The sequence below is a fragment of the Petromyzon marinus genome, chromosome 1 (assembly GCF_048934315.1).
Source record: "Petromyzon marinus isolate PM22_M1 ecotype Great Lakes invasive population chromosome 1, UKy_Petmar_22M1.pri1.0, whole genome shotgun sequence".
Lineage (NCBI taxonomy): Eukaryota > Metazoa > Chordata > Hyperoartia > Petromyzontiformes > Petromyzontidae > Petromyzon > Petromyzon marinus.
Genome location: NC_133667.1, coordinates 3,286,023 through 3,302,143, shown reverse-complemented (window position 1 = coordinate 3,302,143; position 16,121 = coordinate 3,286,023). Strand labels below are relative to the sequence as shown.

Genomic DNA, 16,121 nt, shown 5'->3' with positions numbered 1-16,121 from the left:
GCAGTCCGGGCTGCGTCGCTGATCGCCGTCATCTCTCTCCGTCGTCCGGCCACGTGGAAGATCTGCGGGGTTTCCATCGCCATCCTCGTCACGCCGCCAGCCAGCGGCGTAGCCGAGTGAGGGCGGTGGGACCACGCCGAGTGACTGGCTGTGTGTAGCCAGTAGAGACGTTAATATCTAAAGTGTTGTACTCAGAGTGAGAATAATAAGGTTGGCCTGTGTTGTGCCCGTGTGAGAAATAAAATAAGTACACTCTACACAACGTGTCGCGTTAGTCGCTCATTACACATACATACATTGCACACTAGTTTACAATACAGCACACATACGTCTACAATACACACATACACTACACTAGTCTACAATACATCATGCTATACAGTCTACAATACAGTACACGCATACACTACACACTTAAACGGAGGCTCTGTTGCTAAGGGAGTCTCTTCAATAGGAGTCACTTCAATAGGTTAACTTCAATAGGAGTCACTTCAATAGGTGAACTTCAATAGGAGTCACTTCAATAGGTTAACTTCAATAGGAGTCACTTCAATAGGTTAACTTCAATAGGAGTCACTTCAACAGCTGCAAAAGCAGCAATAAGAGTAGCAACAACTGCAGCAACTGCAATAATAGTAAAACGAACACCAGCAACAACACCTAGATTGAAAACTCATTTCTTCAGAACTGCTTTTTGTGTTTAGTTTGTTGTACTTCCCCCATACCTACCATTAGCATGGTTGGCTACGTATGGTGCAAAAGCAGTTCAACATAAATAAGGAGTGTATATACAGCCATTAAATGAAACACAGGGCTTTAACTATTTATGTTAAGCCCAGTTTTATAAGAGGTCATTGGCATGCTACCTACCCTCATCCATTCCTACCCTCATCTGTTAATACTGATGATTTATTAAAATATTGAGGCATAGAACATCCCAGAAGGATAATCCTCTTTTGTTCTTGAGAACATTTTATTAACCATATTTTATATGAAAGAAGTTTCACTCAAATGTAAAATAATTTGCAATCTTCTTTCGTCTATGACTTATAAGTTAAACAATCATGATGGCCTTCACCATAAACCCTTACTCTATATATTTCAATCAATGGACCTTTGCAGAGGGGATGTTCGTGGAGTTTGGGCCAAAAAAAAACCTGAATTGGTAAGGTATTATATATTTTTTTTACAACCAGTTAACTCTGGATGTGCAACGATGCATGGTTCTTGCAGACACCTTTTAACACAAGGTCTTTCCAGTTATTAGCGATACAAACCTACAGAGAGTAAGTAATGCTCCTGTTTTGTTCTTTCGGTAAAGTCATGTAGGCAAAAATAAAATAAAATAAAACAAAAATGAAAACAACTAAATTAAATCACGACGTTTCGGGCGCAACACAAGCGTCCGTCATCAGGTGGGGACAACCACAGCGAAGTCAATCGCTGAAGTGTGCCAAAGAGATGACTGTGACACACTTCAGCGATTGTTTTCGCTGTGGTTGTCCCCACCTGATGACGGACGCTTGTGTTGCGCCCGAAACGTCGTGATTTAATTTAGCCGTTTTCATTTTTGTTTTATATGATTAAATTTTTACCTACGTGACTTTACCGAAAGAACCAAAGAGTATGGATCCTTACAGTCACAGAAACATCAAATCTAGAAGGCTCCTGTTGTTGGAAACTAATTTTTTCAGCACATATTTCCGTTGTGTATATGGCCTAAAAGAGTGAGAAAAGATCATCACAATATCAATGTTTAAAAAATATATACAGTTATTGTCCATTTCCTTTCGTACTACATATCATAATATTATCGATATGGCACACATGCTAATAATGCCACACAATACTATTGAATAAAAAATGCATCCACCATACAGACACTCTGTTAATAGTCAAAACTTACCTATCAATGTAACCACTGCTGGGCGGCTTATGATGCTTCCAAGCCCATGGACCGTAGCTTCACATTGGTAGCGTCCTGAGTCAATCCTCGCCAGCTCCTCATGCGCACCTGTACGTATGAGTAGTGAACCATTGGCGAGTAAATGCCTCCGCTCATCAGCTACTGTATCCAGCAGCACACCGTCTTTCCTCCAGCCAAATTTGATCGGTTTGTCTGAGTCCACCGTGCAGCTGAGTACCACAGGTGATCCGGCCACGACCACCGTTCCAGCTGGCTCGAGCGTAAAACGCGGGGATTGTAGACCCTTGGCACTCACTGCACCTGCACCAAGAAGGAAAAACGATAAGCATACTTATTACAAACATATTTCAACGATACAAAGGACCTACTGTACAAACAAATGGCACCCATACACAATTGTGTGTGCAGATTTTTACGTTAATTCATGAAATGACATTACTATAACTTGCATCCTATTGTCAAGCCACTGCTGGAGGAATTCATTCCTGTGTCACATCAGCCATTGGTGTTGTTTGACCATACACCACAGAGTCAGTGTTCATCGTGCTGGTCAGTGTGTGGGGCGCCACCCATCACTAGCCACCCATGACTACTTCAGATATCACTCACCGTCTGATGTTGAACTCAGATCACGAGGTTATTAGCAGTGTGCTTAACCAATATCCCCCCCCCACCATGTTTATTCATGCATAATGGCCCTCGAAGGGCCATGATATGCTGTCCTGTGATGGTATTTAACTCGTTGGACTAAAGGTACTCGATTCACTCTGTATGGTTTTGTGACTGCACTGTGCTGAATGGTTGTTATCAATTTGTGATCTGTACTTTATTGCAATAGCCTCTTCTTTGGTTCTTTCGGTAAAGTCACGTAGAATGAGAATAAAATAATAAATTGATAAAATAAAATAACACAATAATATTCTCACGAAGTTTCGGCCACAACACAAGCGGCCTTCATCAGGTGAAGGGACGAGACTGTCTGGTAGGACAGCCATACCATAGAGCCCAATGCATTTCCGACCAGGAACACATTACCAGTGAACTCAAGCACATACACCAGGCTCTCAGGGCTAATGGTTACTCCGACTACACAATCCGCAAAGCCATCACTCCAGTCATGAAGAAGGATCCTCTTGTGGAGCCACTCAAAACCATCACCTTACCCTACATTGCAGGGGTCACTAAAAAGATCTCAAAAATCCTGAATGAACACAAGATCCAGGTCCGATTCAACACAGTACATAAAATCCGTGATTTAGTTACATCTGTAAAAGATGCTGTTCCAGACATACAGTACCTGGGCGTTTACAAACTAAAGTGCCTCTGTGGTAGTAGCTACATTGGAGAAACCAAACGACATATCTCGGACCGCATCCGCGAACATAAAGCAGACTTGAAACACGGTAGAACGAACTCCTCTGCCGTGGCAGATCACTGTTATAATTCAGTGGGCTCACATGACATTGACTTCTCCAAGACGGAGGTTCTTTGCAAACCAACCGGCTACCATGAGAGATTCCTTCATGAGGCCATTCACATAGACAAGCACAGAGACAATTTCAACCGAGAAGATGGATTCTGGCTTAGTAACCATTGAAAAGATGTTCTACACCATTTCCGTTCTTAATTAATTGTATTTTACGATGACCTTCAGACCGCAGCTCTTTCGCCAGCATTGACTCTTAATACCTCTCACACCACGGTTAATGGTATGGTTTACAACATGGAGTATAATAGCGCCAAAAGAAAAAAAGAAAAGAAAAATACACTCCAGCGCTGTCCTACCAGACAGTCTCGTCCCTTCACCTGATGAAGGCCGCTTGTGTTGTGGCCGAAACGTCGTGAGAATATTATTGTGTTATTTTATTTTATCAATTTATTATTTTATTCTCATTCTACGTGACTTTACCGAAAGAACCAAAGAAGATGAATCCTTGCAGTCACAAAAGCTTTACATTGCAATACCCTCGTCTCACTGAACTTTAACTGAGCAAATCTGATCGTATTGCATAAGTGGTGGTGTAAGGGGCAGGCCGATATGCTAAGAGAGGGGCAGGTATTGCGCGGGAGGAATGGGATTAGTTCCTCCCGTTGCTTCATGGGTTTAGGGGAATAAATTAATAGAGTGGTCGCCCAAGAAAAAAATATTTGATGTGAAAGTAATGTGGCCGGTTGGAAACTATACAAAGCTCTAAATGAGGGAGCCAACAGAGCATTACCAAATAATGTATTCATATTTTAGTTTATTCAGTTAGGAGTTCTGTCGCCTGTTATGTTGTTCCTTTTCCTCAAATGGCTTTTGTGGTTGACATTTTCTCTCTGTTTGCTTTATAACATATCCCCCATTGCTCAGTTAGTTAAATAACTATTTAAAGTGTTAACATCCATTTTATACTCTTTGGTGCTTTATTTTATACCTAAGTGACTTGACCGAAAGAACCAAAGAGTATGGATTCCTGCAGTCACGAAAGCTTCAAACATCCATTTTATATATTTTTTTCCCTCTGTGCATTTTAATCAGTTGTTGAGAGTTCTTATAAAATAGCCCATGAGTTGACCCAGATCTTTGATAACTATTTTGGTTTTTAATGGAATTACAGTGAGGGAAAAAGCATTTGATCCCCTGCTGATTTTGTACGTTTGCCCACTGACAAAGAAATGATCAGTTTATAATTTTAATGCTAGGTTCATTTGAACAGTGAGAGACAGAATAACAACAAAAAAATCCAGAAAAACGCATGTCAAAAATGTTATAAATTGATTTGCATTTTAATGAGGGAAATAAGTATTTGACCCCTCTGTAAAACATGACTTAGTACTTGGTGGCAAAACCCTTGTTGGCAATCACAGAGGTCAGACGTTTCTTGTAGTTGGCCACCAAGTTTGCACACATCTCAGGAGGGATTTTGTCCCACTCCTCTTTGCAGATCTTCTCCAAGTCATTAAGGTTTCGAGGCTGACGTTTGGCAACTCGAACCTTCAGCTCCCTCCACAGATTTTCTATGGGATTAAGGTCTGGAGACTGGCTAGGCCACTCCAGGACCTTAATGTGCTTCTTCTTGAGCCATTCCTTTTTTGCCTTGGCCGTGTGTTTTGGGTCATTGTCATGCTGGAATACCCATCCACGACCCATTTTCAATGCCCTGGCTGAGGGAAAGAGGTTCTCACCCAAGATTTGACGGTACATGGCCCCGTCCATCGACCCTGTGATGCAGTAAAGTTGTCCTGTCCCCTTAGCAGAAAAACACCCCCAAAGCATAATGTTTCCACCTCCATGTTAGACGGTGGGGATGGTGTTCTTGGGGTCGTAGGCAGCATTCCTCCGCCTCCAAACACGGCGAGTTGAGTTGATGCCAAAGAACTCCATTTTGGTCTCATTTGACCACAACACTTTCACCCAGTTGTCCTCTGAATCATTCAGATGTTCATTGGCAAACTTCAGACGGGCATGTATATGTGCTTTCTTGAGCAGGGGGATCTTGCGGGCGCTGCAGGATTTCAGTCCTTCATGGCGTAGTGTGTTATCAATTGTTTTCTTGGTGACTATGGTCCCAGCTGCCTTGAGATCATTGACAAGATCCTCCCGTGTAGTTCTGGGCTGATTTCTCATGATCATTGTAACTCCACGAGGTGAGACCTTACATGGAGCCCCAGGCCGAGGGAGATTGACAGTTCTTTTGTGTTTCTTCCATTTGCGAATAATCATACCAACTGTTGTCACCTTCTCACCAAGCTGCTTGGCAATGGTCTTGTAGCCCATTCCAGCCTTGTGTAGGTCTACAATCTTGTCCCTGACATCCTTGGAGAGCTCTTTGGTCTTGGCCATGGTGGAGGGTTTGGAATCTGATTGATTGATTGCTTCTGTGGACAGGTGTCTTTTATACAGGTAACAAGCTGAGATTAGGAGCACTCCCTTTAAGAGTGTGCTCCTAATCTCAGCTCGTTAGCTGTATAAAAGACACCTGGGAGCCAGAAATCTTTCTGATTGAGAGGGGGTCAAATACTTGTTTCCCTCATTAAAATGCAAATCAATATGTAACATTTTGACATGCGTTTTTCTGGATTTTCTTGTTGTTATTCTGTCTCTCACTGTTCAAATAAACCTACCATTAACATTATAGACTAATCATTTCTTTGTCAGTGGGCAAACGTACAAAATCAGCAGAGGATGAAATACTTTTTTCCCTCACTGTACGTAGTTTTGCATTCTCTGGCTATGTTGAAATGCAATTTGCGTCACATCTCTGACAATTTGGATTTTGTCAGTTTGAATCAAGACAATCTCATTCACCTCATAACAAAACTCTATACACTCTCTCAGACATTATGCAATATGAGTCTGCTCTAAATATTTATGACTGTATCGCTTAACAGATTATCCATTTTAAGGTCCTGTCTGGACCTGTCGAGGTAACCGCCATAGGAATATCTATGAGACACCACAATATTTCCTTATCAGAGCTATATTTGTTCTCATTGAGTGTTCTAGCCAAAATAAACGTTCGTAGAATGGAAGCATTCCCAACCAGTCTAGCCAAGGTACAGTAACTGCTACCAGCAGCGCCACCTTATAGGTGATAATATTATTATCACCTAGAAGGTGATAATATTATTATAGTAGTTTGTTTGCAACCAATATTTTGATTTATAATAAATTTTTGGGTTAGGCCCACAATGATTTGGCCAAATTTCTCTCGTAAAAATGTCCTCCACTGCCCGACACAGTAGAATAAATAAAAATGTTACATCTACGAGTATTTTACGCATCAATTATTATTGTTGAAGCTCACAGTTAAATTGATTAACAATTCTCACATCCAAATTTAGCAATTAGATATAACATTTTGCTTGAGGCGATGTCAAACATCTTCAGGACAACATTCAGGAAGTCCGAATAAAATCCAGGAAGTCAGAGTAACCATGTCACCTGACCAAGATTCTTAAATAGGTGTAAGAACATCACAGGATCAACCGATCAGATTTAAATTATACATTAACCATTAGCAACTGTTTCATTCTAATTGTATTATACTAAAGTAACTATTTTTTATTTTACCAGGTAAAGCCGACTGACCGATATAGTTATTTTTCAGAAGCAACCTGGCCACAAATGTTAGCTCAACGAAGTGGCTGATCATGTGTAAAGTTATAACAGAAAACACATGCTTATAAATGTGGAAGGAAAGACCGGAGAAGCGGGAGAAAAATCCACGCCACCACGGGGAGAACACGCAAACTCCAAAAATACAGGCGTCAGGGTCAGGATCAAATCCACGCCTCCTGCATACCAGGCGAGGGAATTAACATCTCACCACTGAGATGTTAACTTATATGGACCAATAATGAACATGCATTGTAAATTGTAACTGCTCATGAATATACTAGCCTGTAGCAGGATAGCATAGTGATTTTCACTAAAGTCTTAAGTAAATATTGGGAATGTTCTAAATTTTAGTTCACGGTAATCAAACAAATAAATGTTAATTCCTACAGAAGTTAAAACAATCATGATGTATACAATGTCAGCTATTTGTGATTTAACACTATTGATGTATATTTATAGTAATTATATCGTATTATTCGATGTGAATTTATTTCAAGCTAAAATAACTGTTACTAACATACAAGTTAATGACGAATAAAATATAACTATTTACAACTATTAACCACTATTACATAAATGTAATGTGCTTGCATGTATGTACATACGTTGAACTTCTTTTGCACCGTATGTAGGCAAATGTGCTAATCGGAGGTGCGGATGTGCTTGTGAATACAACAATAAACGATAAACTAAGCTATTAAATACCGGACTGCTCACGTATTGTCATGAATATGTTCAAGATGCCTGTTGCTGAGTTATGGAGTTGTAATTTCCCACAACTGCATCTGATAACGACGACCAATTGTGATGAAGAGTAATTCATATTTAATTAAAGATTTCCTCAATACAATGTATTCTGTATTGTTTTAGATTATAGATATTTGAAGTAAAGAAGGAAGCATGTGAAAAGCACTTCTTACCAGATTACTGGCGCTAATACTGGTAGGAAACGTAGTGGACTGGAAGCCCAACCGGAATTAATTCACAGGAGGCAGGGGATTAATTGTGTATGCCTGTGGATGTCTGTCCACGTGGGAGGGGTGGGGCTGGGTGGAGAGGGGAGGGTAGGGAGGGGCTGGGTGGGGAGCGGCTGGGTGGGGAGGGTGGGGAGGGGCTGGGTGGGGCTGGGTGGGGGGTGGGAGGGGTGGGGCTGGGTGGGGTGGGGCTGGGTGGGGAGGGGCTGGTCACCCCGTGGTGCCCTTATAAAACTCAACGTTGAACCTACTCACGCTGGCTTGTGCCCGCCCTCACAGTCGGGCATATTTGCGGAATACACCACGTGGTGCCGCCGTTGACCCTGGCCATTGACCGAGCAACCCAACGTTCCTACCAGCTCCCTCCGCAGGAATGTGTTAATGACTGCAGTCATTAATAATGTTATACATCTTATGAAATACATTAACACAAATGTTAATTGGGCTTCCAATTACTGATTTAAGGTATTAATGCTCATTTTATTCATGAAAGTGACAGCCCTATTGCTTAGGTTACTATACACGTTCCAGCAGTTATTTATGGTAGTACGATAATGACATTCTACATTTAACAATCCATTTGTATTGACAGCGTGAACAAAGCAGAAGAAAGAACATTGGGGTGGTATGAAGAATGGGTATTTCCTTTTCAAAATTCAAGGCTGTACACCCACAATTCAGGATAGTAGATACTAATCCAATGTAGCTGGAGTAAAGTAAAATAATTTAGCTTCGTACCACGCAAGCTGTTATGATCTAATATATAAATTACCTATTTAGATTTTGCCTCCTAATGATCACATTTGGACACGTATATGACTTCAATTTAAATGTATGCACTTCCCACCTCCTCCCCTTGAAGGAGGCAGCTGAGTGTAGAGTGATGCTGCTGCCAAACCCCGAGCCCTGTTTTTCTTTCTGGTCTCATCCCTGCACTGCTTCTTGACTTTCCTGGTCCCCATTCCACATGCTGGAGACTCACCCAGGCCCTGCCATGACTTTACGAGTGGCGCAAGGACTCTGGGCCTGCAACAGCTCCATCCGGAATGCAATAACTTTATTTCCCCCAATGTAAGAGCGTTTTTACCGTATCTGTACTGTCTTGAGATGTGGTCACAAATGCTATATAAATATACATTCTTGCGGTTATATGCTTGAGGAACATGTAATGCATGACATTTAGATTTATTTACTATTTCTTACGTAATAAATTATTTAATAAGCAACAACAATCACAACGTTACATATATACCTACACTAATTGTTACATGAGTTACAGGTATGACCTAGTTCTGAGAAAGAGACCACCTTAATATTGTTATCTTTCAGATTTCTAGGGTGAAACAGACAAAATATATTTCAATTAGATGCATCAATAGAAAATTCATGCAGCTGCTTTATCCCTCTCAATCCAGCTGTATGTATTCTGATGGGGTCAGCAGCTGATGTCATTCAACCACCATTACACTCTGGGATTGCCTCCAAATAGGGTAAGAACATCTAATGAGAACAAGCGCTTATAAATACAACACTACAAAATCCCTGCCAGAGGCAATGTGTGTATATACTGTATATAGTTTAGGGATTTCAGTGGTCAAATCAGGGTTGAATAGAAAGCTCAGAAAGACAAATCCTGACTCTTAATATGGGGTTATGCAAAATATTCTAAAATTCCACTGACTTTTAAGTATATTCTGAAATGAATAACGTATAAATATAAATTATGTTAATTAAAATGCATGTAAAAGAATGTTAAACATTTTTTTTATTAAAACAGGTCTGTAACATTCAGCTCAGAAAAATACAATTTAAGGAGCATTTTAAAGAAAACAATTGTCCAATTATTTTATTGGTGTGTCTAATACAGTTATTCATGTGCAACATCAGATAAAATATCAGCAGTCACCACCTATTTTGGTATCTACAGGTATTCCATTTATAGGGAACGTGCCTTATCAACTCATACCGCCTTACATAACATTTAATTCCAATGCCCAGCTTTAGGTTTACTGCCTAGTGGACCCCTTGATTGCAGTTGTCCCTGAGAGGCATTTGGTGAAAGCAACGCCATCCTGCAAGTGGGTATTAGTCTGTGAGTTAAGAGCAATGACTATTTTTTTCAAATTTGTACCATGATGCCAACACATATGGCCTGCTCTTTTTTAATAGTGTCTAACATTCACTGTGAAGCAGATGGTGCATATTATTTTGGTGACCATATCTGCAGTATTAAACAAGGAGGCTGGGGGCTTGAGTCGCAAACCACAAACATCTGTAACAAGTGGCAAACGCAGTACTGCATGGCCATATCACGGAGCTCTCATCACACGTTCACAAGTAACACAAACTGCTCAAATTTGTATGAGCTTCAATCAATTGTAAGCAATATTTACAATCCCTGAAGAATATTGATTAATTTTGATGTATATTTAACCCTAATATGATGGAGGTACAGTATATGCACACAATTAATGAAACACTAATTTATCCTGAATAATATAACAGCAACACTGTAGGTTCATATTATATAGTAATCTAATTTATGTTATTTGGAAAAAACAACAACTATACCATTGTGTACAGTTATAATATCTTGTCCACCCTCAATAGACAGTATTTAGGTGCGTAATTATTATTTATTTCTACATTATTACTGTACATAAACACCACACAAATTCAAATCCTAATTTAGACAGTGATATATATTATAACATACAATTGGGATTAATTACAGGAAAAGTTAGAACTTAACAAATAAGGCTGCAAAGTTGGATGCCAGATAAATAAGAGCCCAACAAAAATAATGTACACGTTTGCTTAAAAATTAGAGACATATAAGAGGCCGGGAGATGGAGACGGATAAAAAGAGTTGGATCCCCTCAGCAGATGAGCGGGAGTGAACCTAAGAGCAATGGGAGGTTGGCACTTACACTCTTAAGCCACGTGAATATTATTTAATTTGTAAGGTTTTCTTTACCCCCCACTTCCCCCTTTTCTCCCTTCCCCCAATCCTTCTCTCCTTGGTCTCCACCTTATTGTTTTAGTTGTTTCCCCCCCTTAATCCCCCCCCCCCCCACCCCACTACACAGGGTCCCATCGTGCCGAATTGGAATTCTCACGGATGTTCTGTTCCCCCCTTCCAATGTCCATTTGCGCATTGTACCGGGCTCGCGTTTTGTTTCAATAAAAACAGAGATATATGTTGGAGGACACAGATATCGATGGCAGAGCAGTATCAAAATGATTACAGTACATGAAAAGGTAGATGAGAGCAGGTTGGAGTGCTTCTGAAAATGTAAACTTGATAATTAAAAGCTATATACCAAACTATTATTTGGGTCTTTCGGTAAAGTCACGTAGATAGGTTCAAAGAAAATAACAAAAATACAACAACTAAGACGTTTTGGTCTTCAGGAAAAGACAACCACTTGTGTTGCGATCGAAACGTCGCAGTTTTTGTTTTTTGTTATTTTCTTCGAACCTATTTACGTGATTTTACTGAAAGACCCAAAGAATATGAATTCCTGCAGTTACGAATGCTTTAAGTCAAGATTTACATACTAAAGTGTCCAAAAAGGAGAGTGTTTGATCTATGTATATTACCTGCTATGACATATAGATCAGAAATATGGATATTGATGAAAAGCATGGAACAAAATTGCTAAATTGTGCAAAGAAGCATGCAGAGATACATGTGTAGTGACATCAAGGATGACATCAAGGATGTCACTGTGTGATGTTCCTACGTCGCGAACAGCAGTGTGTGGGTTGCTGTGTGAGGCCGGCTCTAGCACAGTACGGTGTGTGATGCACCGTCATCGCGTACACCCCGTAGGCGGGTGTAGTACCAGCCCTAGTGGGGCTTGGTGAGCGCTGGGATAGCGCATGTAGTGCGGTCTCCCACAAGGGGGAGTGGGAGAGTGTCGGCCCGGGGGCAGGGTTGCCCCAGGCCATGGCACTCTGGTTGACCCCGTAGACACGTGATCTGGAGTGTCCACAGAGAAGGCCCCAGGTGGGGGGGGGGGGGCTAGGGGGTGATCACGTGTCCAGGGAGAGCTCTCGAGGGGGATCTAGAGGAAACTAGAATGCTCGAGAAGGCGGGCGGGGCCGAGGGGGGAGCGGCCCCGACCGGGAGGATATAAGGTGGGTCCCTGAGAGGGACCAGGGTCGCTGCATTCTACAAGCTGGAAGCTCTACAGGCATCAACACGTGGCCGGGACCCGAGTGAGGGTCAGACCCTTTGTAGCTGTAACTCCTACGTATAGTGTAGTTAGCTGGGTGGTCACTATCCTAAGCTCTATCTGGTAAAGGGGCAGTTACCCCTTTGTGTTAACGTGTTGATGTTATAAGAAATGTGTTGCCTCTAAAGAGAAACGTCTGCGACTCAGTTGGACTCACTACACATGTGTAAGGGACACCAAGAGATGGATCACATTAAGTAAATAAGTCAACAATACAGGAGATGCTTGAATATGGCGAGGGTTACATTCTGGAAAGTGCCTCGAAAGACAAAACCGTGATATTTAATACTTAAGCCTTACCTAAATAATGGGTTAGGTACACGGCAACGAAAAATAGACACATCACAATTGAAATAAGTACTGTATGCCAAATAACGGTTATGCTGGATTCCTTCTATGATTCCATCAAGCATAACCACAGATAACCTGTTTGCATAAGAGATCCATGTTTGGAGCGTTTACAATCATAGTTCTGGACATTTATAAAGCATTTGATTATGTCTGACATTGCGCACTACTTGCCAAAGCTACCACAATTTGACATCTAATCTCCTCTGCAAGCTTGGATTTAGAGCTTTCTAACTGCTAGGTCAATGTGTGGTAATAAATGCAAACCGGTCTGATAACTTCACAATTAACTCTGGTGTTATGCAAGGCTCTATTTTATCTCCAACATGATTCGTTATTATATTACATTCACAATGACCCACTCCTTTACAGATGACAGTAAATTGTATGCATCATACTCATTTAGTTGAAAGTAGCTGACATTTAGCTGCCCAATGTGCAAATACTTCACTATCAATCACCACTAATTGACTTTTACAATTCTTGATTGGGGTGACACAGATATAGTCACATTCAATACAAAAACCAAAGATGATGTAATGTAAGAATGGAAATTACACAGTGCCTCCCATCATATTTTACAATTATATTTTTACTTCGGCGAATACCGTGATTTTGGAATTTTCAGTAACTTGCATGAACACCACCCAGTAAAAAAACAGGTTTGCCATACATATAGAAATATCGAGCATTAAACATATCCTTTTTTACATTTTTAACTGAGAAACAAAGGGAGCCATTATGATGTAATGGTAAGCTCGTGGGACTAACAATCAAGAGGTCTTCTGTTCGGACACCTGCCTTTTACATGCTGAATCCCAAGCTCATAAGTATTAGTGGCCAGGCCGAGAACAAACAATGCATGACCTCAGCCAAACATTAATTAACTAAAGAAAACCTGACAAACCAAAGTAAACCTGACAAACCCTATACTATCACAGAGATGTCTGTCGCAGGGATGAACAGGTGGGAGGTCCAGCGGATGGTGACATCGACCATCAAAAATATTTTTTATCTCAGGTACAAAGCCGACGTTTTTACAGATCACGTCTCCACCCACTAGACGATGTTGATTATTATTAACACCATTGGCAACAGTACTGTAAGGGATGCCAGGGGAAGGATTTCCACCAAAAGGAGGGGGAGTGGGACGGTGACATGGGAAGGGGGAGGAGCAGCGAGGAGACAAAAGAGAGAACGGGCGGGAAGAAGGGGGATCTTTGCGGGAAACGAGATTGAGAAGGCTGGGGACGAGTGTGGACTGAAGGTAGGAATAAAAGACGAACCCCCTGCAACCTTGTGTCGGCTCTCCTTTACAGTACCATTGCTAGCAACCCGGAGGAGGGACAGATTACTCCTTATACGGCTGCCCTCTCAAAGGAGGTGTTCTTAGAGGCTAGGATAACCAGCCTATCGTGTCTGATGAACGTTTGCTGTGACTTTCAGGTCGCCAATGCTAATGTTGTTATATGAACATTGCCCAGTGGGTAGTGATGTTCGTTGATGGTTGTAAAATTGTCTACTTGAATTATATCAATTTAGGCACTGTTGTGAAAAGGATCAAGTTGATATCAATATAACAGTTTGGCACCCAAGAATATCTCAGCCTAAAATCTCAAGAGATATATTGTGCAAACGACTAAATATACCAAAAACCTATTCAGAAAATATTATAGATGGACATGATATACAGTACATGAATCCCCTATATTTAAGGGATGCATTCCTGGAAAATGCTACTTCAATCTAAATTACCTCAAGCAAATTCTAATTTCCCATAGACAAATGTTCAAATCCTTGCCAACATACAAAAAATTAAGCATATCGAAAGGAAGCCACCCACTTTTATTGAGCATGTCAAATTTGACTAATTCCGGGGTCAAAAGAATAACTTACCTACTTATGAGTGCAAATAAAAAGTGTGCGCATTGAAAAGCTTGGTTTTTTTACCGATTTTTTTGTGTACTTGTTGTTCGCGCGCTGAGGAAAAGGGACGCACAGAGGCCGCTCCGGCGCCATGACAAGCGGCGATATAAGCGCTTCTTTCATTGGTCATAGGCTGGCCAGCAACAGCGCGCTGTGATTGGACCAGACAACTGCCTTCTAGATGGGCGCGAACATTCGTGATTTAAAAAAAAATGGGGGGGTAAAATCATAGTATTCATGACCGCTCTCCACACACTCACACTTTTACACACAACACACACGTCCGCATGCAAACACTCACGTTCAGTGCGAGGCCGACTCATTTACATCTCACGGAGGATAACTCATCTGAACAAAATAGTTCCACGCTTCAGTATGCAATTGTGAGTTCGCGTTTTAAATCAATGTTAATTTATTTTAATAATCTAGATTTGAAGTTTTCGTGACTGCAGGAATCGATACTCTTTGGTTCTTTCGGTAGTCACGTAGGTATAAAACAAAATAAATGAAATCACGACGTTTCAGGCGCAACACAAGCGTCCGTCATCAGGTGGGACAACCACAGCAGTGGTGACTTTACCGAAAGAACCAAAGAGTATTTATTTGTAATACTTCATGGAAGTACAGGTGTTTGTAAGTCGTATGTTCGTAAGTCGATGATTTTTTGTACGGGGGCTAGTTGTTGAGGGTGGGTGTGTCTTTGTTTGAAAGTGTGTGCGCTTTCGTGCGTGTGTGTGCGCGTGTATATGTATTTGGGGATCGGTAGTGCAGTGGTTAGCTCGACAGTCAAAATGGCCAGCCGTGGTACTGCCCACTCTTCCCCTCGTGTGCCGTGCCGGCCTTCGTATGCGCTACTTGCTAACAGCACTTGCCCCAACAGTCTGTTAGGGCTATTTGGGGATCGTTGTTGGTGTGTGTGTGAGTCTCTGTGTTTGACAGCAAAGGTCTCACTCAGAATCAGTCGAGCGGCATTGTCTTTTCATCGGTTGCGTAACGCTGTGTGGAAGCTACCTGGTCTGTCGTTCCGCACGAAGCTTCAAGTCTTCTCGGCCACGGTCATTCCATCCCTTCTCTACGCTTGCGAGGCGTGGACCCCCCTAATGGAGCATCTTTGCAGAATGGAAACATTTAGGCTGGCCTGCCTACGATCCATCCTGGGTTTCACTAGGCTGGATTGTGTGAGTTCACAAATCCTAGAAAGATTTGGGCAAAGTCCCGTCGGTGAGCTCCTCCGGCAGGCAAGGCTGCGTTGGCTGGGTCATGTAGCCCGCATGCCCAGTCACCGCATACCTAAACAGCTTTTGTTCGGCCGGATAGAGGGGGCTAAACGGGCACGGCACGAGCTAGAAAAGAGATGGAGTGGCGTGGTACAGGAGGACGTGGAGCTGAGTGGACTTGCCGATGACTGGTACCAGAGGTGTCAAGATCGGCGTCTGTGGAGGAGGCTCGTGAAGGACGCTGCTGGGCAGTTGGAGGCAGTCGCCCTCCAACAACAACGGAGGGCGGAGGAGCGACGCTCACAACAACGAGCGGAGCGCCGGGTGGCTAAAACACAGCAAGTTGGCACAGTAGCGGGCACAGGTGGTGCATCAGCCAGTCAT

The 16,121-nt window shown here is 41.9% G+C and overlaps 1 protein-coding gene across 4 annotated transcripts in view; it reads right to left on the bottom strand.

Annotated features, from left to right (window-relative positions):
* LOC103091688 (neogenin) overlaps positions 1–16,121 on the bottom strand; it is a 267,517-nt gene that overhangs the window by 204,616 nt on the left and 46,780 nt on the right. For all 4 annotated transcript variants that reach the window (XM_032947567.2, XM_032947655.2, XM_032947737.2 and 1 more), the window contains exon 2: positions 1,907–2,227. In XM_032947567.2, the coding sequence (XP_032803458.2) occupies positions 1,907–2,227 (321 nt within the window). The remainder of the gene's footprint in view (positions 1–1,906; positions 2,228–16,121) is intronic.